At 39.0% G+C, this 26915-nt stretch overlaps 1 protein-coding gene and 1 long non-coding RNA gene across 8 annotated transcripts in view; one reads left to right on the forward strand and one right to left on the reverse strand.

Annotated features, from left to right (window-relative positions):
* mlphb (melanophilin b) overlaps nt 1–23869 on the forward strand; it is a 44075-nt gene extending 20206 nt beyond the window's left edge. For 3 of the 7 annotated variants that reach the window (XM_080290317.1, XM_080290320.1, XM_080290321.1), the window contains 13 exons: nt 187–326; nt 2447–2488; nt 4420–4472; nt 7347–7439; nt 7863–8004; nt 8317–8564; nt 12912–12995; nt 15125–15421; nt 16142–16291; nt 16395–16463; nt 16786–16834; nt 17439–17533; nt 23635–23869. In XM_080290317.1, the coding sequence (XP_080146443.1) occupies nt 187–326; nt 2447–2488; nt 4420–4472; nt 7347–7439; nt 7863–8004; nt 8317–8564; nt 12912–12995; nt 15125–15421; nt 16142–16291; nt 16395–16463; nt 16786–16834; nt 17439–17533; nt 23635–23691 (1519 nt within the window). In that variant the 3' untranslated portion in view covers nt 23692–23869. Of the gene's footprint in view, nt 1–186; nt 327–2446; nt 2489–4419; nt 4473–7346; nt 7440–7862; nt 8005–8316; nt 8565–12911; nt 12996–15124; nt 15422–16141; nt 16292–16394; nt 16464–16785; nt 16835–17438; nt 17534–21088; nt 23125–23634 lie in introns of those variants that run through there. The other 4 variants (XM_026144716.2, XM_080290319.1, XM_080290318.1 and 1 more) reach the window with 4 other exon arrangements.
* Nucleotides 4474–8449, reverse strand: LOC145420913 (uncharacterized). The gene is made up of 3 exons (XR_013902135.1): nt 8290–8449; nt 7857–7992; nt 4474–5207 (listed from the first exon to the last, which is right to left on the reverse strand). It is a non-coding gene; the product is annotated as an uncharacterized LOC145420913 (long non-coding RNA).
* Nucleotides 23870–26915: the final 3046 nt, after the last annotated feature.

Below are 26915 nucleotides of genomic sequence, written 5' to 3' on the forward strand. Positions count from 1 at the left end.
CTCATTTCTCACCATGTGTTCTCATTTTAAACGTTTCACATGTAATGTTATACTTGAATTAATAAACAAATAGAAGAAAATCTCTTAATATAAAATGCATATGCATTCATTTTCAGAATGAACCTCATCTGTGAATGACTTCTTTAGCATCTATATTTTGATTCCTTCCATTCTTCTCACTTACAGAGTACTCAAGATCGGTACTTTGGAGTGGTACCATGAGAACGTCCGTGCCCGTTTCAAGCGCTTCGGCAGCGCCAAGGTGATGCGTTCCCTCTTCAGGAGGTTCGACGGAGAAGGCAGCCGCTCTCAGAGTGACTTAGGAGGTGAGCAATCCACCTTCTGTCTGGTTTGTTACTTCGTTTCAAACCAAGCTTATGTCTGGAATGTCATAATCCTGGTTCTGCTGCTGAAAATGTGCATTTTTGCCAGTCAGCGTACTGTCATGGTGGCCTTTAAGAAAAAAGATTAACACCCCACTGACTAATTAGAAACTGCTTAGTGGTTAGCAGTCAAACACTTGCTGCTCTGGGCAGTTGCCAAGTAGGGAATGTCTACATGAATATCCAAACAAGTGCAAATAAAAGGTTACAAATGTGTTGTAATGTCAAGCCTCAGGTCAAGGTGGCTTTGAAGAGGCAATCTTAAGAAATTTCCATCTGTTCCACTCATTTCTTTACAAGCCCTGAGGAGAAGCTGCCGGTCAAAAGTTCAATCTGCCAGAGTCAGAGAGCACTGACTCGAAGTCATGGAAGTCTGCTTGAGCTTACCATGAGAAATCCCCACTAAATGAAAGGCTTCACTGAGATTCAGCAGCTGCATACTATACTGCGGCTGCTTGGAAAATATGCATCACTCCAGCTCGACTGGTAAAACGTCACCGTGACGATCGCCATCTCATCTGTGAACTGTGTTTGAGTTCAAGAATTGGAGTTGTAATGTATATTATTATATTTCACTGGACAACAAAATGCAAGCTCTTCACAGTGATGCACGCAGACTGAAAGTAATGCTGTGCCCGGGCCTCTGCAATCATCAGATCCTCTCCATCAAAGAAAACGGCAAATTAGAGAATATATTTTGAGACAATAGTGTTTATGGTGTTTGCAATGGCGCCAATCTTGTGGTCCAAGACGCTTTATGTCACCCTTGTCCTTTAATTTGTCAGCCGTCTTTGTATGAGCATCTTTATTTTTCTGACACTAAGTCACCAGAAGAAAGTTTCTGCTCTCTTTCTCAAATATTAGCAGGCTGCCAGATCTGTCACAGGGATTTAATCTTCCATCTTTCCTGTTTTTCCTGCTTTCTGGCTCCTCACAGCTGTATCTCTCTTTTGTCGTCAGCTGACCAGGATGCTTATTCTAACTCTGCCCTGCGGGAGATTATTACCAGAGATACTAAGGTGGAGGAAAATGCTGTTTGTTTATTGTGTGCAGCTCAGGTTTAAAGTCTGATCCAGTGACGCTATTAGGCCTCATCAAAACCATTTTTTCCTCTCTTTTTGAACTTGCTCACGCTGCATTTTGAGGCCACACCCACAGCATATGATACAAGTGATCCTTGAAGCATACTTTATGTCAGTTTCAAGCATTATTACTCACAACAGATTACCCTTTGAGATCACAACATCAGGAGATGAGCGAATGTGATGAATTATATAGAAACAGCCGAGACCTCTGGTACTGTTTACGCTGAGTCACCCCTGAGGATTTTGGGAAGGAATACAGAGCAAGTTGGTTGGCCGATGCAGCTCCCGTGGGCCTTGTGATAATTCACTCACATGTCTCCCATTCTGTGCCTGGAACTGAAGGATTCGGTCCTGCAGGGCTCGTCCAACCAGGAGCAGAGCAAAAGTGGAGGGAGGAGGACAAAATGTTTGTCGTGTATGTATGTGGAATCTAGCACACAGTGTCCACAGATGCAAGCTGTAGCCGTGAAATACAGTCATAAAAATGCATGTTAACAGATGTATTATGTTTAAAATGAACTCAGCATGTGACCACTTGGACTGAAATCAACATGCATTTCCACACATAGGCACACATTCTTTTACTGTCTTTTTGCTGTATGCATTCTATGGTCCGCTGGGCCCCCAGAGCTCGGAGGGTGTCATCCTGTCCTCACACTCTTTGCTGATACTTACAAAAGAGTCTTGTTCACATACAAAAGTCTAATTCAGTCCACTGGCTAACTCTCACTTTGGCTCTGCCGTTTAATGCTGCTACTGCTGCTTCTGATTATTGTTTTATGTGGAAAGTATAAGGACTACCTGTATTATCTCAGTTTGCTGAGCTATTTATTGCAGTTAATAACCTAATGTCATTACGTCTAGATTTGCAATTAGGAGAACAATGTGATAGTAATTACAGGAATCGGATCACTTATATGAAACTATAATTAAATGCAAATTAATAAGCCATGTGCGCGCTGCTCTTCTGTTTTCCAGAGCCTCGTGAGTATGACACACAGAGCATGCCTGAGGTCCACAGTAAGTATACTGAAAAGGTCAGATGTTGTCACAAGACAGAAATATGTTTGAATTTCCAAAATTTAAATATAACCAAAAGGTGCTTTCATTATTTTAGTGTATTCTGCTTTGATTTGGTCGCGTATTTAAACTGTTCTTAGCTACAGCTCTGCTTTAAGCTAAATGCTAACTCACTCACTCATGAAGTTATGTGACATTTTATTATCGGATCTAATAAACATTTGGGAATTCTCAGTAAGATTGTTTTATTTTATCCCCTTTAAAGTTGTGGTTTATTTTATTATTATTTTATTTATTTTTTATCTATTTATATAATTATCCTTTCATTCATTTATTTCTTTATTTTTGGTAATTGTGCTCCTGATTATCTTCTGTCTTCACCAATAAGGCACCATCTTGGAATGTGCAATCCATCTCTCAGAGTGAAAACAGGATTTTCTTTGCATGCCATTGAGAAATATCCCATTCCTTAACTTTGAGAAACATTGCTTTTACATTTTGTTTTGGGTTGTTACCCACTTCCACCGTTAATCTCTGTCCAGTCAGTTTGGCAGCATTTGACTGAGGCTATACTTCACAGTTCATCCTGCTGCTTCTACCAGCAGCTACGAAACTGCTTGTCAGTCAATTATCCAACTACACGTGATGATCTACAGAAGTAAAGTTACAAATACATGTAGACCTCACATTTGATCAAAACGATGAATGACTCACTGGGTCTTCTATAAACATGATCAGAAAGCTCATTTCTAACTTCTATTCACTATTTTCAGAGATTTGTATGAGTAATGGACTCATTCTGTGGTCAGGCAAAAAGTTTCTGACATTAAGTTGACTGAATGTCAGATATAAAACTCGTTCAGTGAATCTGTTCAGTTATTGCTTCCAGTGCATTACCTGTTTGCCTGGCTGTGTTTATTTGATTGTAATTGTACAACAGAAACTTTTAAGGCAGGTTCTGTTTTAGTACCTGTTTTGTTTTCATTTTGATTCACCTTAACTGTTCTAAATAAATCTATTTTTCACCATTTTACCACTAACAAGAGTCAATTTGAGCCCACTTATTTTTCCCCTAATTCAGCCCCATGTGTGGTCTCTATGGATACATATATTTTTTTAACTGGTACCTTAACATTTAACAGGAACATCTGTGATGATAATTGTAAGCATAACGATACAGTAAATAAGAGAGGTTCATTTTCGTTCATTTACAACGATCCCTTTGGTGTTTTTGAATGCCTCACACATGCGGTGGGCACAGCGGTTTGGGAACAGACCTAAAGGTTCTGGTTAGTCTGGCACAGTCATCTGGCTCCCATTGCCACTGGCATATCAACAGTAAAAGAGCAGAGCCAGGGAAGGTTTAGTCAGAAAGACTCAAGAACATAAAAAGTGTAACTTATGTTACGAGGTTATTGTAGTTGTATTTCCACAGTTGTGTGTGTGTCACGGGGTTTTTTTTTCTGCAGATAATTTCTGCAAAATGTAGCAAAAGCCCCAAAATTAGTTCAGCAGTTAACAGTAAGAACTAAAAGACTAATCTAAAAATATGAATATTCATCTTTTTCTGCTTTTATGCTCAGTGTAAAGTTTTTGTTGTTCCCAGCATTTTCTTCCCTCTTTCTCGTGCTGTATTCAAGAGGGAACTGTTACACACTGCAAAAATGCAGCTCCCTCGTAAACGCTCTCATAAAGAGGGACTGAAACACAGTCCATAGTGTTTCTGCTTTTGCTTTCTCTTGCTGTACTTTGTAAACAAGGTTCACACTGTAAGGTCAAAGGCCACTGGTTAACAATAACAGAGGTCTCTGTAGTCTGGAGTGACTCTGGTTTCAGTCACATGGTATCTTTGGAAATGCATGCACACTGGAAAACAAAAAACCTTTTTTTGGTTATTCTAACACTGCCATGTCTTCCTTCTTTGTCTATAGGTGCATATGGGGAGCACAGTATGGATGCAACAGACTCACAACAACACCAAAGGGTACGGCAGCTCATTTTTAAATCATTTTCATATCTTAAAAGAACTAGCAGTAGATTCCCCTCAATTTTAACAACTATCTGAAATCGTTTTAAGGGCAGCCTTACTAAATGTTTGAACAATGTTGAGAGTTGGATGGAAAATGAAAAGTGAAATGAGGAAACACCTTCTGAGGTCATAGTAAAGACATTTGTTTGGATCTAAATTTGGTTAAAAGGTGGAAGGACACAGATTCCTCCTAAAACTCATAGATTAAACTCAGAGCCTTCTTCCTGTGGAGCAGCAGTGCTAACCACTGCAATAACTTGCTGGCTTATCATGTTACATCAGTCATTTTTGACTGTTCAGCTCACAATGCAGCCACAACTTACATGTAGATTTTATACATTTATGCATGTTGTTAAGCTTTGTACAACTCTGGCAATGCTGGAGTCTATTCCAGTTATCACTGAGCAGGATGCACCCTGGACAGGTCAGCAGTCCATCACAGTGCTAACTCATAGAAAACAACAATCATTCCTATTTTGATGAGGAGAGATCATTTAAAAGAACTGAACATGATTTATTGAGATAGACAAATTGTTGTCTTAGATGAGTAGACTGGTAACCCATCACAGCAGAACAGAATCCCAGTGGCCTTGACGCTGGTGGTGAAGATGAAGCCTGAGGCTTGGGTGCAGCTCTGAGGGACTCAGGTGAGGTAGAGATGGGGAGGAGGCGGGTTGAGCAACTGAGAGTCTGAAAAGAAGAATGATGGAGAGCACAGGGTTAAACCACGCAGAGTGGAGGCTGATTGGCTCAAAGAGTAGTGATGTCAATATTGAGACTGACAGCGTGGGAAACTGGTAGTGATGTAATGGACAGACTAGCAGCAAGGAAAGCAGGCAGATGGGTGATTATCTTACTGAACGCATGCAGACACTTCACTAATGTTCACACTTACAGTTAACATCCACAGAGAGAACATACAAGCTTCTGGAGTTGCCTTATTATTCTGTTAACACATTACATAAAAAGACAGCATGCAGCTGTGTTTCAGGTTGTAAAGTTTAAGTGAGTTTGCTGCCAACAGGAGCGACTCAATTGATGTGCATCATAAAACAAAAAATGAATTTAGTGTGTGCAGAGAGAAAATCATTTGCAGGTATTTTGTTATTTGCTGATGTGACATGTGGAGATCTGCAAGCATTTCCTAAAACAAGAGGCAATATCCTGTTTATTAGTTACTGGGAATTTAAGTCAGGTGTGATCAAAGCTTATCTGCAAAACAGACAACTTCACTGTAGCTTAATTTTGCATCCACATGTTTGCTCTTTTTTTCTTTAATCAATGGAGTTTTTGCACGAGTGTGCGCTGGTCAACACTAATTCCCACTGATGGCTGGTTCCTGATAAAAAGCAGAGGTGCTTTCTTCACAGGTTATCTTAGTGATCTAGGCCAGCCCCTCGTGAAGGACTGGAATGCCTGGCACGGGCAGGCCAGCACTGGCTGCAGAGTGCAGTGGGGAAATACCAAGCTGTCATATATAAAAGAGTCAGACCGGAGCTGAGCAAGCCTTTGGTTTAGAAAATAAGGGTGGGTGTGGGGGCACTGATTCCACTGGAATTCATCATAAAATGAAGATTACTATTGTTTATACCACACTCTGTGTGTACTGTAGAAGTTAAGCTTTGTTTATTTTCAATCATTGTGCTGACTGTTGAGAAATGACAGGACTCCCAGGCTCTGCTGGGTCTCCGGATGCATTTTTTCCAACCCTTGCAGTTTTTTCTATATATGTTTATCTTAAAGAATCTTAATTTTGATGGACGTTACAGAAACAGATTGCTGTTCACTGGATCCCTCGTTCAAGTTTCTTTTAGACACAGTGCCCTCTGCTGTTCCAAACAGCCTAATGTATTGAACCTTCTGACATTTCCCTGTAAGGAAACCGGCTCACATTCTGCCTGCTCAGAGAAGCTACAGTTCAGTTTAGATAGTGTTTGGAGCTGGTAGAGACTCAGTGACCCTGATGCTATGTCAACACTGGAACATGGATATGCACCCTTAAATCAAATTTCCCTAGAAGATCCAAAGAACCCATGGTGTGCGTCTCTCATTTCAGCATTACTTTTAACTCATTTAAAATATTTACCCACGTGCATGTATCTGTGAATCATGCACCGGCACCAAAAATAAATGAATAAATAAAACAAAAGATATAAATGTAATAACATAAGTATTAATCATATTTATTTTACTGCAGACCTGAGCTTTTAAGTGTTATGTATGCCCTATTAAAACCTTCCTAAAATATTATAGCCTTGTTGTTTTTAGCCAGGTATTTAAGTGTAACTCTACACATACACTTAAAGCCACACAGAGCTGCTTGTTAATGCAAATCTTTAATTATCCAATTATAATACATGACAGCAACATGATAATGAGTTCATGTTGAGTTCATCTGAGTCCAGTAGAGATGTGATGGAGATATGATGATATCATCTAAAAAGAAATGGAGGTCCAACCCAGGATGAACTAGGTGTACCTAACAAGGTGGCCTGTGTATTTGGACTATTGTTGGTTAAAAGGAAAAAAAAATGTGACTATAAGCCCCATGGGAAGCAATTAGTGCTTAGTATTTGGTCATCATGCATAAGTAAAAGTCCACTTCTGTCTCTACAAGCAATACGAATCTATTATAACAGGCTAATTAGCAGTAGAAGGTATATACTTGTGTTAGTTCTGCTACAGCGGCAGTACATTAAAGGGCGACAAGTCAATCACTTTCTGAGTGTATGGAGCAAACAGCCTTTTGTCATGGCAGAGGTTTATCTCTTTACGCTTTCCTCTCTCCTCCCTGCTGACGATGGTGTTTCCCCTTCATGTTCTCCAAAGATGAAAAAGGTCAAAAGGAGGTTAACTGTTGATCCCATTGATTTCAAACTGGACGTTGACTACCTCAGCCAATCAAGAGGACCCTCAAATGAGGTACAGGCTAGACAACTAAACTAACCACAACTAGCATCCCTCCAAAACAAACTAATCTGCATGTTGTAATCCATAACAAAGACCATCTGCCTCTGCACTCTGTCTTTGCCAAACATTGTCTGTGTTGGCTAGACAGTACTGTATTAGCACTGTCATCATTCATTCTCGTATCTGGCCACAATAACCCTTTTTGTGTACATCCAAATGTTGTGTGTGCAGACATGGACACATCTTGTCCATTTATTAGCTGAACAGATTTTCTAATGCAGTGAACTGTTTCAGGTGGTTTTTTCCTGCTGTAAATGTATGCTGTTTGGACTGAATGTGAAGCAGCAGTAAATTTAGGCTTTTCCTACTTGAGCCGGAAAAGCAGCAGAAGTCAAAGGGAATAACCTGCACACAATTCTCCACTCTTACCTCCAGGAGCCGGGTGATCGTGACATCATGGTCATGGATGTAGGCGGGAGGAAGTCGATGCTTGCTGAGGCAGATATGGCCACCGTGTTTCATCAGATCATGGATGAACAACATAAAGAGCTGGACCTTGAAATAACTCCACAACAAGGTAGAAATTAGATTCAAACAAACAAATAAAACTTTTTTTTTTAAAAAATATTAAAATAATCAAGGAACTTATAAGTAACACAAGGACTTGTGTTACTTGCAAATAAAACAAAAATAATTGTTTTATTTGCAATTGTAACTGGAATTGTTGAATTTAGTAATTAAGTAATTATAATGTGCTAAACTGTTGTTTGTTACTTTGTAATGAATAACTGATCAAAGAAAAATACTTATAATACTTATAATACTTAGCATTGTAGTTATTTTACTGCTGGTATAATGGCACCTGTGACAAAGAGGTTGCTTTGCACAGATGACCTGGTGTACTCAGATAGCCGGACAATCCCATCCCGCTCCATCTCCCGGCTCAGCTACTCCTCGTGTGGCAGCGGCAGCATCGGAGGCCCTCGATGCAGCAGCAGCGTCTACCTGCCTGGCCTTGAGGACTCAGAAGAAGAAGAGGATGAGCACTGCCAGCCGTACCCACTCTACCAGTTGCATTCAGGCCTCTGCCGCCAAACATCTCAGGACAGCCTGAGCTCAGCCAACCATCCGCCACAGGTCTTTCATATGCCTCATATTAACATCACACGAAATGGTCATTACATTACACTCATTTAAGACACTCATAAATCGTCTTTCACGTCTGGTTTCTGTGAGTGGAGGAAAGTTGCTGGCTTATTTTATACATTTTGCCTGCATTCCACACCAATGAACACAGCCAGACATTAAAACGTAAAGCTGTGAGATTCCACATTATTAACGATCCATGTGGTTTTAATGATGATCATAAAAGTTTAATGCCCGTGTTTTGTTTTTTTCTTGGATAATCTTTATTTTTGTGCTCTGTTCACTTTGTTTGTTGGTAGGGGAAATTGGAAAAGGGTAGGCCTGGTGAATCATTATAAGGAAAGCAGAAAAATTCAGCTGATGCAGTAAAATCACATGGTTCAAATCTGTGATCACTGAGACATGGTGTTGGATTGATTGAAGCAGCTCAGAATAACTTTCAGTAAATTGTTGTTATTAATTCCACTCGGGATTATGAATTGAACTGCAGTCATAATCTTTGGAATCATTGTTCTGTAGCTGTCAGATAGATGGCCTCGCATCATTCAATGACAGCAAAGTGCCCGACTCCAGTGATTGCAAAACAAGCCCAATTCAGCCCTACAGAACCGCGCTGACAGTGTATATGAGATTATATGAGATGTTTGTGCTGATATACTGTGCTTGGTTTTCCCCAAACATTGTGCTCTTTATTTATGGACAAATATCTCCACTTTGGTCTCGTCTGTCCAAACGACATCATCCAGAAGTGTTGTGGTTTGTTTAGATGCTGAAGCTGTACTGCCATGTTCAGAAGAGGCTTTCTCCTGGCGACCCTTCCAAAAAAGCCATACTTGTTCCGTCTTTTTCTAATTGTACTGTCATGAACTTTAACATTTAACATGTCACATGAGGCCTGTAGAGTCTGAGATGTAGCGCTTTGGTTTTCTGCAGTTCCTCTCAGCATTGCACAGACTGACCTTGGGATAAATTAGTTGGGACGTCCACTCCTGAAAAGACTGTTCTCAATACTTTCTAACTGTGAATAATTTTTCTCCCTGCAGAATGATGTCCCTCATATTGTCCGGAATGACCATATTTTGCAGTTTATCAGAGGTTGTATTCATCTAATTTTAAAACCTGCATTGGTCAAATGGGACAACAAACTGTAGTGTTAACATGATAAACTTTATCTTGTTTTGAATGGGTTGTATGGGTTCAAACTTCATACCAAACTCAGCATTTGATCTGATCTGGTACATACATTAATTGCAGTGTCGCTTTAGAGGCACAGTTTAGAAAGAACACAAATAACAAGCTGATATTTTAAGCCTTTCAAGCAGTGCATGCTGGAAGTCGGACACAAGTTCTTCAGTCTGACGTGCTGAGTGATGTCGTGGAGACAGCTGCTAGATCAGAGGGAGGTTACATGCATTACATCAGTGTCTATTTATGTGTCAGTATTAAACACAGTCCCTGGAAAGGATTGAAGCAGTAACCGTGGCCGTTCTGTTCTTGTGAAGCAGATAGAAAACAGACTTTGTTTACCATTAGTCTGAGGAGGCTGCTTTGCTGACTGCTGTCACTAATCAATATGTCTGGATTTATCCTTGTGAATCTCAGTTTTCAGTTCATCTGTCTTTGAGGTGATTCAAACACAGTCTGGAGTTTATATGGAGGTATAACTCGAGCCATAAAAAGATTCTTTGCAGTTTTTAAAGATAAGGAATATAAAAACAAAGAAAGCAATTAAACTCTGTGATGGTGAGTAGCCATGAAAACAGAAGGAATTATCCAGCCTACCTGTCTCCCTGCGCTGATTTATACCTTCGATAAGTTGTGTCATGGTAAATTTGTCTCACAGCTGGGCAGCACACTGAAGAGACATGCAAACAGGATACAGTGGAAAACATACAGCCCAGACATGTCTTTGTCAGATATCAAAACCAGACGTGACATTTCTCATCTGACAACAGTCACTCATCTTGCATACAGGTGCTGCTGTCTGTTGTCTTGGTATTGATTTGGAGGCCAACAATAGAACCGAGTGACATCAGCAATTTGATTATTTGTGGAACATCAAGATAAGTCAGCAAGCACAGACTGTATAAGCCCAGGGCACATGTGAGGTAAAAACTTTACGGTATGTTTAATATACAGAAGAGGGAAAAATTAAAGGAATAGCCTGAATGAAAGAGCAGAGAAGCATAACACATGTGGACACTTCCAAACAAGGCACAAAAGCTCACTGATGAAAATCATATGAATCATCCTCTGTGACCTCCAGTCACCAGATCTGAACCCAGCTGTATGAGATTATGGATAGCAACACCACGTCAATCAAGCCAACCAAACAGTTTTATGGTAAAACCTAGTCATTTCACAGTCCCTGAAAACTTGGTCTCAGATTTCTTTATAAATTCAACAAATAATCAAACAACAGTCAAAAATATGCAACATATATTATGGAATCTGACTCAAAGTCTTGAATATAAGTCTTGAGGACTTTGCTAACATTTTGTTATCAATGTTTCTACATCAGTGTAGCCAAAGAGACAACAAGCAACAAGTTATAGTCCACCTAGAGGAGGTGTACACATGTCATTGCATAATTAGTTTTGCAAGAATTCCAAAGATGGGAGTGCCACAGGTGGTGTCCTGTTAGCAAACTCCCAACATCCTGCAAGAAATAAAAACACAGAGATAAATATAAAACCTAGAGTAAATACATACCTGCTCAGTGAAAACAAAGCAGTTAATGGAACTGAGAGTTCACATAATATTATCCATTATCAATATATGGGAGTGTCTGAACTTTGCATTCAAATATTTGCACAGCTGCAATAATTACAATTGGACTTCCCTCTTGCACGGTCTGCAGGCATCCTGTCAGCTTCTAAATGTCACCCTATCTTTATATGTTTACATGGTTTTAAATGAGTACATTTATAGATTTAATAAAGACATTAAACACAACTGGTCAACAGTGCTCACTACTGCGTCGCAGGTTTATTCAGGCTTATTCTGTATAAAAATGTCCAGAACTAAAAAGAGGAGCCAGTACAGCTCTGCCAAAGGACTCCTCCTTTGGCTCCATTGATCTGTTGACTTTCCTCATGACTTTCTCAGTCATTAGTTTCAAGGTTTTTTTTACAGAATATAATGTCTATATGGATTTGCTTTACAACATCACATATTATAAAACTGTAGCTTTGTCAGGTTGGCTGTGGCTACAATGTAGCTTGCCATCACCAGTGTGTGAATGTGTGTGTGAATGGGTGGATGACTGGATATGTAAAGCACTTTGGGGTCCTTAGGGACTAGTAAAGCGCTATATAAATACAGGCCATTTACCATTTACCATTTCTCATTTAGGGCCACACCTCGCTCATCACATACGGTTTCAATAAAAGAACAAACAACATAGCAAAATGTAACACTTAGAGTGGCTACTTGCATCTTTTATTTACAGTCAATGGTGACAGAGTAATGACAACTCATGCTTATGCACTGATGAAAAGAATGAACAATTATAGAAAAAAAACCTTGATTTTCCAGTGTTTTTTAAAATTGTATTTACTGTCTTTCTCTTTCTGCCTTTAACATCAATCCCCCCTGACCATCTGAGAGCCATAATGCACCACAGCAGTTAAATAATTATGTTTAGGTTGTTTGCCTAAGTTTAATATTAGTATCAAGAGTTTGGATTTTTTTTAGGAGGTTGAATTTGGATGAACTGTGAGAGGAATTTTTCTTGTGGCAAGACATCAAAGGTGCATCAGATGACTGTCTGCTTGACTTCCTGACCTAAATATGATTCTTCATGTACCAAGGAGCGATCTCGTGTAGAGAAAATATTATTCCATTATGACCAATTATCGAAGGGAACATTTAGTCTTCAGTTTTGTACACGAAGAGCATTTTGTGCAGTGTAATGTGAATTTGGTTAAGTACTTTTAGTTTAAATATATTTTTCTGGTTTCTTTCATCCAAGTAAATTTAGACATTGATGAAATATGGTGAAATCAGATTTGGGGACGAGTTGATATCCAGACAGCTCACTCTGATGAGAACATGTGAAACTGTAGCTTAACCATCTGCATATTTGGTGCCACTGTGTTTTGATTGGTTCAGTATGAGTCAGAGTGGTTTAAGACATGCATTTGCTTTCATAGCATAGATGTGAGCAGTACCATTTAAACCATTAAGTGTCCAGTACTTTCATGTTTTGAAAACTATACATTTTTTGTAATGTTCCTTACGTTTTGTGTTATTTTGGGGTTTGTTTGTTTTATGAATTAATATTTCTTAATTCTGCCTCTATATGTACTTTCATTTATTTCTTCCTTTCTTTCTTAGATCACTGACATTAACAGACGGATGTCAGCAATTGAGACTCTTCTGAACCGCTTGGAGCAGAAAGTCACCTCAACATATGACCAGGTAAATCTATCAGGTGTCAAGAGTACAGCTGCCAAAATTTCATGATCAGCATCTCAGCAGCAGCCTAGAAAGAAATGAGTGAAGCTTAAAAGACTGAAAGAACCTGTTTACATCTATAAAGCCATGGTTAGAGACACTGTGCAGTATTTTAGCATAACAATGTACAGACTAGCGGATTTTCAAATCACTTAAAGCCTAAATTTACATGAAAATAGTTAAGACAAATTACATCTATTTTATTTTATTTTTATAAATAATTTTCTATTTTGAATTTGATGCCATGCCAGTACCAGCTAAAAGTGCACACAAACTTCACTTTTATTAAGTCACAATTTGTCAGGGTCATGGTTATACTTGTTATACCGCCCTCAAGTGGCCAAAACAATCAGTGCAACTTTAAGACAAACACACTTGATGTACCTGCATGAAAACTTGATTTTTTTGAAGGTATTTTCTTTCAAATAAAGAAAACTAACTCATTGTTCATGCATTGTGCTAAAGAAAGGAGACACACACTTACTCATATTTCATCATCCTCTAATCAAATGTGTGATCTCAGTGGGTTCAGTGTCTGTCTTTAATTGGGCCGTGAGCTCTCAAACCCACATCAGTATCATCACAGACTGAGCCAAGCCGCAAAAACAGCAAACCAGAAACGAATGTAGAATTTAGACTCAGTCGCTAATTAGTGGCTATTCAACTTCAAGTGAGAGCAGCAGTTGATTGACTCATGCTTTTCCTCTTTTTCTTGTGGCAAAGCACAGCTTAAATCAATTTGCATATATCTTATGTTCTGACTGTTCTGTCTGCACGCGATAAGTCTGCATTAATGTCCATGTGATCAGTGAAGGAAAAACAGAGTTCTTGTGCTTTCAGACATCCATGTTCCAGTTCTTGTTTAGGATCATTACCGAGTGGTCAGAACACAGCTGGACAAATGAATGTGTCTATTGTAATCGGTACACTAAGCTCTGCCCACTTTCTGTTGTATCTGTCTATTCTATTCGAATACTCCACATAAATAAGAACTACAGGTACAACAGATGCACAGGTACAACAGATGCACAATCTTCCAGTTGAAAATCGTTGAATGATACATGAGAAATTCAAATGATAACCCTATATGCGTGTTCTGAACATGCTAGGTTAGAGGTTAGGACTTATAGACCCTAGTTTAAGTCTAGCTAAGGATCCTTGTTACATCTTCACAGTCACACATTGGTTAGAAATGACACTTGTCTTTCATGCAAACTGAAAACAAGTTGTTATGGATCTATGAATCTCCTAAAGCAAGAATATCAGTTGAGACGATAGCAATTTATCTTAGCGACTTTCTAGTTTGTAGTGAGATTAAGACAGATTTGTTTCTGTGAGGGGCCAAGCTGGCCATCTCTCACTGCAGCACAGAGACTGTGCTCTCAGTGATAGTGCTGGAGAAAAGTTTGGTTACACTTTACTAGGCCTAAATGCTGACAGTGCTCATTGCCACACATGCAACAAGGTTTTTGCACATGTGGAAAAAATTTCGAGCATCCTGTGGCACTCCCCGTCACTGTTGTGGGTATGTCTGTATGAAGCAGTGAAGCAAAGTGATGTAAAACTATGTCTAAATGAAGTGATGGAGCCACCAAAGGGGTTTGCGTTTAACCTTTTCATGAGCAAAACAATGCTAGTGTGCTATTATACATTAGGCACCAATCAGATCAGATTAAAGCAGTGCTCTCGTGTTTGCAATGTGAAGCATTTGTCAAAATAATATTTGTAAGTGAATAATAGATAGAAGATGGTTGATTGGAAGTCAGGGGAAATCCTGCAAAGTTTCCCTCAAATCCAACGAGTATGTTAGGTTATAATTACATGGACTGTACCCGAGGCCACCAAAGTACACTGCAGTCTGTTTGTTTTTGGCCTGGAAAAGAAAACTGGAGTATGAAAACAGAAAAACATAATCAGTGATGGAGCACTTGTGTATTATACATCATGCATTCACTCTAGCAGTACATTTTAAATCAGTATAACAATTCCCATTAGGTTGACGATCCAGTCATTCAAGATCCAAAGTAAAAACATTAACCGTATGCTGTGTAGATTTGTCTCAGTCACATTGTCTGTGCTTTGTTCCCAAACAGACTTCTCCCACTCCCAGCAGCACCTCTCCTCTTCCTCAGTGGAACGAAGTGGACCTGGAAGAGCAGCAGCTAAGACAGAGGTTGCACGAGATGACAGACAATATCAGTGACCATAGCCTGACCTCTGATGATGAGGACGAGCCCGAGAGACCACATTCCTCCCAAGAAATCCTAGCATGGAGGAGCCCACAGGCGGATCCAAGGCCTTCCAAACTACCTATCAGACCAACATCCAGAGCCAGCATCGTGGTCTCCAGGCTCGAGGAAGAGCAGCCTCAGCAGACAGAATCTCTGAAGGTACAAATTCTGTGGCATTTTTATAAGAAATCAGGTTTTTTTTATGTACGCGCAAGCATTCATTACCAGTTTGTTTACTGACAGAAAGAGACATAAGCCGTGAGCATCTGGCTTGCTGCACTTACTAAAAACAGCATGGCTCATGAAATTCCAGCCGACCTCTGCTGGAAATCGGTTCAAGTGCACACTGGAATCATAAATCAAGTCACTCAGGCCTTGGGTTTATTTTTCGTCTGCAACCATCACTCCCAGATTGTCGGAAAAAGAAGACGAATTAAATTAATAACTTCTGCTTAGCTGCCGTGCTAAGTTTCCTCAACTGTTTTCACTGGCAGTTCCTTCCATTTAAGCTGCAGTGCACTGATGAGTCATGATGTTTTCACATCACTTCACTACAAGTTTGTTCAGCCAGCATTAGCTCAATTAATTTAATGTATTTAAAGTATCAGGTAACACTGGCTTTTAGTATCAGGAAAATGGACGTGGGACCAAACTTATTGAGCCGGTGGTCACGAGGAAGAACTGCAGATTTTGGTACATTTGATTTTACATAATTTTTCAGACCCCACTGTAAGCAGGTACCAATCAAGTGGCACCATTTAGCTATCACATAATTTGTTAACATGACATCATTTCAAATTTCATTAAGTTTTTTTGTTGTTGTTTTTTTTTTTACCTGAAAATGAAAATTTTTGCTTTCTGACTGGACTTGTCTTCCAGGCTAATGACTCCTCTGAAAGCCTGGAGAGGAAGGGTCACCCCCTAGAGGAGGGATCAAAGGCGAGCTTCAAAGGATCAACTGCATTACTAGTTGAACTGGAAGACAAAGTAGCTCAAGCAGCAGCTAATGTCCAGAATGCCCAGAGTGAGGTGAGGGTTACATTAAAGGCTAAGTAAAGTTTGATTTGTATTGAAAATGCAAAGAGATGTAAAGTTGTGGCACATCCTGTCATTTCTTTCTTTTTACTCCAAGGTGTCTGACATCGAGAGCAGGATTGCTGCCCTGAACGCTGCCGGCATGTCCTCGGATAAAAAAAGAAAGGTAACACCATTATATCACTGAGTTTCATATCCAAAACTGTTATGACAGAAAACATTTGCTTATACAAAACCCTTTTATGTTTGTGTGAAATCAAACAAGTGGACACAGGCGTCATTCTTAGAGCCAACGTGTTTTCTGTGATTATGTGGCACGATGGTCTTTGATTTGCCTCTCAAAATAACCACAGATGTGATTTCTATGAGTAGGTCTGCCTATGATGAACATTTGTAAAGCATCGAGGTGCCAGAATGCTAATAGAATAAAAGTTTTCCCACATCCTAAATTTATGTTTTTTCTCCTTGCCTTCTGCTTTGTCTTGCAGTCCGCAATCCCGATCCAAGCCAGAAGACTTTCCTACAACTTTCCCACAAGTAAGAACTGACACTGCTGCCCCTGAGATCGATCCCCAGGGCATCACAGCTAACTCAGAACATCTTAACCTTTTGAAACTTAGAACACATGATGAGCTGCTCTATAACTCAGTGAACACTGTGTCCTCGTTATACTATGGCTTTAATTTTCCCAGCTGGATAGCACTTCATCTGATTCATTGAGTGGAGACTTACCATGTGTCTTGTACTTTAAACAGTATTGTGTTTTTTTGTTGTTTTTATAAAGAATAGGGAGTATATCTAATTTTTTAGCATATTATGTTATTTTTTTTATCTTTCTTTGCTACTGAAAAGTTCTTTTTAGGCCAAATTCAAGTCAAGTGCTTTTGTAACCTGCTCTTGGACTTGGTGCCAGTTGTTATTTAAAGTTTATAGAGTGTTTCTAATTTACTTTCCCATCAAAGTTTTCCAATAAGCTTATTTTCAGCATCCCACATCTGGGATTTTGAAACATCACATTTGTTTCTAACTATTAGATTCTGGACTGAATCCCAAAAAGAGCCATAATTTGACTTTTAACTGTGCTTTGATAAAATAGAGCCTGTAGAATACAATGTACAATGCAGCTGATGTATGTTTCCAGACCAGGTGGACAGGTTTACCAGGAACTCCCTCTACAGGGGCTCACTGACACAGAGGAACCCAGTGGCAAAGGCCAAGACCAGGGCTGCCTGTGCGGTATGACCCCACCCTACGGTGCTGGGTGCTGTGAAGAGTTCAATTCCCAAACTACATAAGTGCCATTTGGAGAAAAAAAAAAGTGCTGCAACAAAACTGGCATTCGATGCTTACCAATTTTTTTTATGTGAGAAGATTGATTCCACTGTCATAGTTAATTTTACATTAAGTTGGGAGATCTACAGCCGTGAAGCTAAATTTGAATGTGTACTGTGATGATATTTTTTAACTTTATCTTGTGGTTGTTACAACTTCCTGGATACGTTTAGGAAAAGCAACATATTTAGGTTCAGGTAAAGGTCCGAAATGTAAAAATCAATGTGGAAACATGCGGCTGATTTATCTGAAGGCCACCAGATGGCAATTGGAGTGGTTGCAACAAAACACTCCACTACTAGACGTCTATAGGAAAACAGATTTCTCTCTCTGGAAATAGTTTACTGCTGAGTTTATGGGCTCAGTCACTAATTTTGGGTCATATTGAATAAAAAGATTAAGTCTGCTTGTATATATAGGTAATACAAGGTTTCAAAATTGAAAATTATGTGTGGTATCAAAGCCGATTTATGAAGTTATGAATCACAAGTGATTAGCCAATGAGCAGTCACAGTCAGGCCTGCCCTTCCTCGTCGCATCCTATTTTTTTGCAAAACATGCACATTTTGAGGCTTCAGAAAAGGTCGACATAAAGCAGTGGGTGACTAATCACACTGATCTTTTATACTAAAATACGTTTTTATACAGTAATCGATCCAGGCTGGGGTTTAATACCACTTTTAAAAAGTCAAATCCCTGCTTGTGCAGTCTCCCTTAATTACTCAGTCAGATCCAGCCCTCACTTTCAGAAAGCTTAATTCAAGGTTTTTGTAACTTGTCAGTCAAAAAAAGCTGCTTTGTAAACCTGCTCACTGTGCATTTTGTCCCATGTCATGAATGAATATGGATAAATAAAAAAACAAAATAAAGTGAAACGAGACTCCATCTGAAGGTGAGGATGCTAGAGATGCTCCTGAGCTGCTCCAGTGGATTTGTGCAAAGTTTAAGGATCCATGAAAGTGGATATCAATCTTCTCAACTAACCTCCATCACAAAACGTGGATTCATGCATTTTCCCAAATGTGAATAAAAATTCCTTTAGTAAAATGCCTTGAATGTCAGGAATGAACTCTTCACGTGCTGATCACACCAGGCTTTCACTGCTTGTTTGATTTGAGCTGCTGGTGGTTTCTAGCTTTGTGGTGTTTTGAAATAATTTCATTTTTTAACGCATTTCCTGCTTTTTTTCCCCCAATCAAGTGCACACGTTCACATTTCCTGAATCATGTTTCTGTTGGTAAAGGAAAGAGTTAAATCTCATACTGGGTTAAAATTACTTTGTCTGAAATTAAGTGCATACGCTGGGATGTTTGATTACACAATATAATGGTGGAAAATCTCAGGGTAATTTTGATAAGAGAGAAAAATAATGGCATCAGTGATTATGTGGCTGTTTTGAATAATATAATTGGCTTCCTGCTTGAAGAAATATGCATGTCTGCATTACACTTTGTCTCTGAGTTGAAGGTACCTAAAGTCAATGATAAGAATTTTAAAAAGAGCCAGAAACAATATTTTCTGAGGCCTCCCTTGTTAAGAGAAAAAATGTGAACCTTAAATCACAGGAGGTTTTTTTGTTTGTTTTTTTACTTTTATCACTGTAGGAGCCTCATCCAGTAAAATATATCTCATTTTCAACACAGCGTATCGTCCAGTGTTCATGTCACGGTCTGGCTGGCAGACCGTGGGGATGTGGGGGAATGAGGACCCAAAACGCATGGTTCTGCGATGCAAACAGTGCACTTTATTTACAGTGAAGGCTGTAAACACAATAACTCCCCGATGCTCCCTTGAATCCCGTGTGTGTGCTCCCCTCCGACGTCTGTGCTCGTGCTCCCCGCTGTTGTGTTCTCGCACACCCTGTGCGTGCTGCCGTTCTGGTCCACTCTTCCACCTGGAGGGAAAACCACAAAAACAGCCATCAACACCAACCCCGGCGGGCATACACGAACTGCACCGTTGTACGCTGACTGACTGACTGACTGACACGCACGCGCACACGCACGCACACACACACACACTTGGGTAGACAACTCAATGATTCCGCGCCGGTGGGAGCTCCAACACTCTCCTAAGTAGCTCCCCCGACGAGCCCTGATCACCAACAGATGTGTGGCAGGAACTTCAGGTGTGGCCAGTCCTCCTGCAGGGCCACACCCATACCCTGCCTGTACATATAATGAGTAGAACACCGAACAACACAGCATAGTGCAGAAAAACACACATTCCCAAATAATAACAACAACACTAATAATAATAATAATAATAACGGTCCATCCTGCTCACGGACCCCCGAGTCCTCCAGAGCCGGGTCCGTGACAGTTCAGCAGTCCTCAACCTAGTCATAGCCAGAGCAACCCCAATATGAACACACTGTAATTTGATCAGTGCTCAGCTTTTGCTCTACACACTGTTATACTTTGCAGAAGCATTATAAAGCATGTAAAAACGTGCTTATTTTCTCTTAAAAGTGGACATATTCTGCCTTTCCTTATTTTCTGTAATTAACATCATATACATCCAGGTGTTTGACTTCATATTAAATATGCCCCAAGTTTGTAATAATGTGGTCCGCATGTGTATAAATAATCCCTGTAACACAAAAGCTCAAGCTTCAGACACCTCTAACCACTGTTTCTAACAGTTTTTTTCTACTTTTGGCTCTGTATGATGTCATGGAGAAAGAATGTCCCTAATTTGGTCATCTCAGACACAGAAGCCCCACCCACCTGCTTTTCAGATCTTTACCAGAAAGCTGTCTTATGCTACAGCGACAGTGGGTCCACTTTGCTTTTATATATGAATATACAACCAGCTGTCAACCAGTTGGGTTGAATCCCCATTGCAACAAGATGCATTGCTGAAAAATCAAAGTGACTGAAGCTAATTACAATTGTTTACCAAATGCATACAAATACAGTTCGATCAAAGCCCAACCACTGAATTCGCCTATTGACAGGAGGTTTCCGCCGTCTTTTAACTTCAGTGTGGCTGAGGCATTAGCAGGAGGGTGGTCTTAAAAGGACAACAGCTGAAGTAATTTGTTTCAGACAGACAATGAACTGGCGGGACCGAGGCTCATTAGATAAATAAAATAAACAAGATGAACAAAAAATATTTTAAACTGTGATTCACACAAAGCTACCCAAGTAGAATCTAAGAATAAAACTATGCAGTTGGAAGTGAGCATCATAGGTCCACTATACTACGCTGTACATCTGTTGTCAATTTCGTGTTCCTTTCTTCAAGCCTGAGTAATCATTCACAAACCTCACAGCTTGCATAATGGCTCATAAGTCATCAGCAGGTTTATAAATATTTCTAACATGTATTAAACACATATTGATCTTTTGTCTCGATTGCTTTGAAACAGTGATTTCATTAACCCAATCAAAGCATTAAATGGCTGATTAACCATAATACTAGTCAATCAATATTTTTGTCTCGCTTTTCTTGCAGAAACCAGTAATGACCCAGGGCTCATGAGGAGGAGGCTGAGTGTTATCTGACTGACAAGTCTTTCAGTTATTACATAATGCTTTACACACTGGAACTGAGCAGCAAAACATGAACTATTCACAAAAGGCGTGTTTTTGTTCTTTGAAACAAATGCATTTGAACTGACACGTGGCAACCAACAAACGGAGATCAGAGATCAATCAGTTATCTTTTCCTGACCATAGTGCAGTAGTTTATGTTGCCTAGACATAACAATGTAGTTTTGGAAATTTAACCAGAATCCAAATTAAATCCCTTTAAAGCTGGAGAAACATGACTTTGTGTACATATGAATAAGAATCTTAAATATGATATCAGACTGATGAAAAATCTTGTTCATGAAATTCATGTGCGGTTACACGGAAGTATATAAAATTTCATGAGGAACTTAGAAATTGCCGTACGACTATGTTGGTTTAGGTTTCCCACATAAATTGCAGAACTTGTCAAATGAGCAGTGGAACAGTGGGTCTTCTAATCTTCTTACATTTATCTTTAAAAGGTGTGTTTTTGATATTGCTGTTGTTTTACAGGGCTAAATCCATAAAGTATGTTACACGTGACATGCACTAACATCTGCCTCTAAGTATAAACATTTACAGAATTTGTATACACTAACATGCAAGTTAACACATGCATTTGCCTTAATGCGCAAAAGCACTGATTGTACTAATCTGGAATTTATAACTGGCTAATTCATCGTTGTGGATAAACCGAAATATGCATTGCGTGCTTTAAATGCAGTTTCAGCAAACAGAATCAAGCCAGTGAAAAAGAGGTGCAAATCCGAACTGTAAATCAGTTTGAATTAGTCTGAAATTTTCGCACACAAAAAAACATATAGATAAATGTATATTTTTTATATATTTTTTAAAAGTTCTATTATTAATAATCTACGGTGTGTTGGAAAGTTTAATTGATTGTAAAATTAAACTGATGTCACAGTGAGAAGAGCAGGTCTGATGTGATTGTTTTATAATATATGACATTTATGTAAGTTAATGAATAAAATGTATACGGAATATATAGAAGTACACACTGTATGCATTATGGTGTTGGAAAATATTTTTATATTGGATTAATAAATCATGCACATTCATTTTTAACTAAATCTTTGAAATCAATATTTTTATGTAATCTCAGCATATATGGAAAAATTAATTATAAGTGCAATTAAATATGCATCTTTTTTGTCTTTGAGGAGTTATAGTGAGTGAGAGAAGTCAAAACATTGTACTGCTTGTCAGATTTCAAGGTTTTTATGATAAGTTGGAATTTCCATCATTCACTAATTTGTCACTTATTGTAAAATTTTAGCTGGAGCATCTTTGTTGACCATAATTTATAGGTTCAACATTATCGTGTATTCAATAACATCTGAAACTAAACACATCAGAAGAGTGTTTACTGAGATCGTGGCCTTTAGAAGGAATGTGGGTTGACTTCGATTTCACGTTTCAAACTTGGAAGCTATGTCCATCTTCTATATACAGTCTGCAAGGAGAGATTACTCGCCTAGCTTGGACTAGCTAAATATTGATACTATATTCCAATTAAGCTAACTGATCCCCAGAAGTCCTACACACTGCCCTTTCAGTTGAATTTATCCAAACCTTTGAAAACAGCAGTGTTTATTTATAGGCTGTACAATGACATGTCTTCGGAGATGACAAAGAATGTATCCATGATGTAATGATAAACTGGGTGTGCACTGTGTAAATAAATGCATATGCTTTTATAAAGGGCTGGAGACTGAACGATGCGAGGAGGTTCACAGCCTGTGAGCTTCACAGTCACAGAATTGCTTTACTTTATGTATTACAGTTTAAGATCACCATTTGTAGCCACTGGAGAGAGAAACTGACAACACGTATTTATTTGACTTTTTTATTGATTTGATTTATTTACCATAAAGATTGTTTCAAGCCTGTGTTAAATTATCACTTTAATTGAAATTATTTGCATCACTGGTCTTATTAAATTATTTACAAGCTAAACTGTTGTTTTCTGTCCTTTTTTAGCCATTGGCGTAGATTATTGTATCAAGCAGCAGCTTTCATATCAGTATAATCCAATCAAAACCTTAACAAGTCACACCTTTGCTCTTGGTTCAGAGCTTTTTCATAGTGCCTCTTTGTTAACTGAATCTCCAGGGAAGGTTTTTATCTCTGCGCTATGGAAAGAACAATTTAAATAGAAATATACAACAATCCCACATTTAAACGTTGCATTAACTTTGTATATTTGTATATTTTTGATTAACTTCATGACATCTAAGTTAAAATAATAAAAAGCACTAAATAACCAGTAACAAAAAGCTTGGTAAGACTATAGCAGCTCATTAAAATAGATTATGACAAAACGAAATAGCTCAATTAGGTTCAACCCAAAAAAGCTCAACTAAACAGAACAAAAGACAATATAACTTTTAACTAAAATTCTAGATGCAATAAAATAAAATGTCTATGTAGCATTTGATTTTTTGATTTTTTATTTTTTTTAAAAAGATCAACTGTGGGCTCCAACAGAAGAAAAACCTCCAAGCTGATTGTTGTGTTGACTGAAAGCTGTGCTGCCATTCTTGCACGTGCATGCACTACATATTCTTCCTGAAAGGTGGGTGACATCAGCATATCAACATGCCGCTGCCCCTCCTGCTGCATATAAAGAAATGATGACACAGCTGATAAACTGACACCCGGAGAGACCCAGACCTGAGAAGCACAACCCCTTTATAGATCAGGTGAGAAGAATCTGAACACTCTTTCTCTTGTAGTCTTATTTCAAGCCATAAATTTATTTTTCTTGCCTTTCCTGCCCAGACAAAGTCCTACACCTGTTTGCGTCAGCTGACTCTTACTGGGACGTAGCAAAGCAATCATTGAAGTTTGGTTCTGCAGGTCAACATGTTTCGAAACGGTAAGTCTTCACATGTGTTCAGTATCTCTATTATGCCTTTCAGTTGCAAAACCAAACTGAGGATTGTTTGGCTCTGCAGTAATGCAACCATGTGATTAAGACAAAGTAGAGCCAGAGAGTCTGAGTAAGAGAAAAACGGGGGGAAAACTGCTTAAGCATCAGATGTGTTATTTTTGACTGATCCAATCTGCTGATTACATTGTTTGCTTTCCTTGATCCAGAGTTTACTCGTTCTTCATGCTGTTTTCAAACAACAGTAGAAAACCAGTTATGCCATTCGCTTTGAGGCCATGGAGTAATTAAACTTAATCTAAAGTTGGCTGTGGAAACTTTGATTGAATTTCCATAATATGCAGAAGTGCAGCTCAATCAGTAATTATATTTTCCATTTGTGTCAAGTGATGCTTCTTTGTATAAGCAACAAATTGACAAACCCAGCATAACGGTACATGTGTGCTTTTTTTCTGCTGCAGATGGAGCTAAAATGAGGGTGTGTGTGATGCTGTTTGTTGTCTTGCTGTTGAATGGAACTCTGAGTGAATCTCAGAGAGATGGCTCTGTCATTATTAGAGGTAAGGGTTCCCCTAACTACCCTTATCATTATGTTATTTATCCATGACTTTTTATTATTTCTGCTTTTCTTTGTTCTTATTTGATTTAAATTTCCATGTTTGTCAGTCAAAAAAAGCTACTTTGTAAACCATAGAATCATTTTGGAATCTTGTCGAGAAAAATATATATGCATTTAAAGCAGTACAGAGGTTAGAGTTGCAGTTAGAGGAAGGCAAGCGGAGACTATGATACATCCCCAACCCCTGCAAAGAAAATTAAAATCAATAAATAAAATAAAGTACAAATAAATCGTCCTTCACAAACTGGACCAGATTAAAACATACCACTCTCACAGCCTCTTGCTGCATTTTTCTTGGCTGTAGAAATATATAAATGTTATTGCTACTATACTTAACTCTATTTACAATTTGCTAACAGTGACAATTAGTTTCTTAACTTAAATATCTTGGCTGTGGAGGTTACTAAGAGAAAACTTTGAGAGTGGTCCTCTGAACTCTCAAAACACTGCTCAAAACTGAAGTCAGAGCAGGGAAAGCAGAGACAGCAGCAGGTTTTTCTAACATGCTAGTGTCCCATCAGTCTCCCATCAAAAGACAGATTTTTATCTACAATGCGTAAACAGCTAGAAAAAGCTGCTGGCCTCACAAGTTGACAAGCTACGGACATTGTTAAGAAGACACAGAGATGCCTGTGAGATGCCTACCCTATAGAGATTTCATTCACTCCGTAATCAAGCTGAATTTATGCAGCTTCCAGAGACAACAGCCAGCTGTGGTCACAAGGTGGCAGTGATGTAAAGAGTGGATCCAAACAGACATGGGAGAAGCATTATGACAGAAACCTGTCTGACATGAAAGGAGAGATATGTTCACTTCATTTTTGTATTTCACTTAAAAAGCAGTGCTTGCCCTGCTTATCCTGATTGAACACCACTGATTTAACACACTATGATGTAGCGGTAAGTGAGGTGCAAAAATAAGTCCTACTATTAGAAATGCACAAGTCTAAGTTCTGTCTTACAGATCAAGTGCAACCATCCCCATATCTGACAATCTTGTAAACATCTTGGATGTCTGGAGTTTTGATCTCCTCCATACCTGCTTCATGCCCTGGAGGACGGGGCTGTGGCCCCCCCACACCCTCTAGCAGATCATTACATGAAGGAACCTTTTAAAAAAAACAAGCGCGTCCATGCTCACAGGTGTACACACGGGTGATCACACCCACAAACTACACCCTTTTTGGCTCCTACCTCAAAGCACACTGTGTTCTGTTGATCTTATGTGCTGCACAATAATGTTTAATATTTAGTATTTACTGTCATATTCCCATATATCATTGTGATGCTGTTTATTCTATTACTCTTGTTCTCTTCTGCTTGTTTTCTTTTTTCTTTCTCAGCAGGTGATCCAGGTGATTGATAGATGCATTTTTTATTTCTTTTTTTTTTCTGCTCATTCTGTTGGTTTTTGTTTTTTGCCCTTCTCCCCCGTCCCTCTTCTCAGCTGTTTCTCTTTCCCTCTTTCTTTCTCCCCTTCTTTCCCCCAGTCAAGTCTGTCCCGTATTCAGTAAGTGAAAATAAAATAAACAATAAAAGGTGAATCAAATGGACCATTACAGCAAGGCTGGGATGGTCAATTTGGTAAAGTAAATCCGTTGGGCATCTTTCTTTGCCTTTAGACAACAATTCTGATGGCAAAAGAGCCAAACGGGACAGGCAAAAAAAAAAAAAAGACAATCTTGTAAACATCCAACTGGCAAGTTTCACGTAGGGTACTGATTTCAGCTGCTTTAGCCTTGCAACAGTTGCTGCATATTTCCTTTGCGACCCACCTCCACCACAGCTCCTGGAGTTGATGCTGCATTTTTCCAATGCCTCGTATCTGTTGTCATTGAAGAGCAGGAAAGTCCAAGAATAGAACTATACCACCATATAAATTACTAGATGTGGAAATATCATTCTTTTTATGACAGTTTGGCCCTGACTAAATTATATTAGTGCTGCCAGAGTTAATCTCGTTAAAATGACGTCAACGCCACATTAACGCGGCAAATCTCCGTTAGCGAGTTTGTGCGGATCACCCCGTGCCAGGGCTGCACGGCGCTAATGCGTTTTACATGCTAACAACACTAACGCATTGATGCCATGCAGCGTTTAACGAGATTAATGCTGACAGCACTCATTTTTGCAGAAGTAAAAAAAAATCTGAATGGAGTCTAGTAAGTTGACAGATTGGAATAGGGATGGTGAGCTACTGTAATATTCTATATTTCACACTACAACGCTGTCAAGAAC

Source organism: Astatotilapia calliptera, chromosome 16 (genome assembly GCF_964374335.1).
Source record: "Astatotilapia calliptera chromosome 16, fAstCal68.1, whole genome shotgun sequence".
Classification (NCBI taxonomy): Eukaryota; Metazoa; Chordata; class Actinopteri; order Cichliformes; family Cichlidae; genus Astatotilapia; species Astatotilapia calliptera.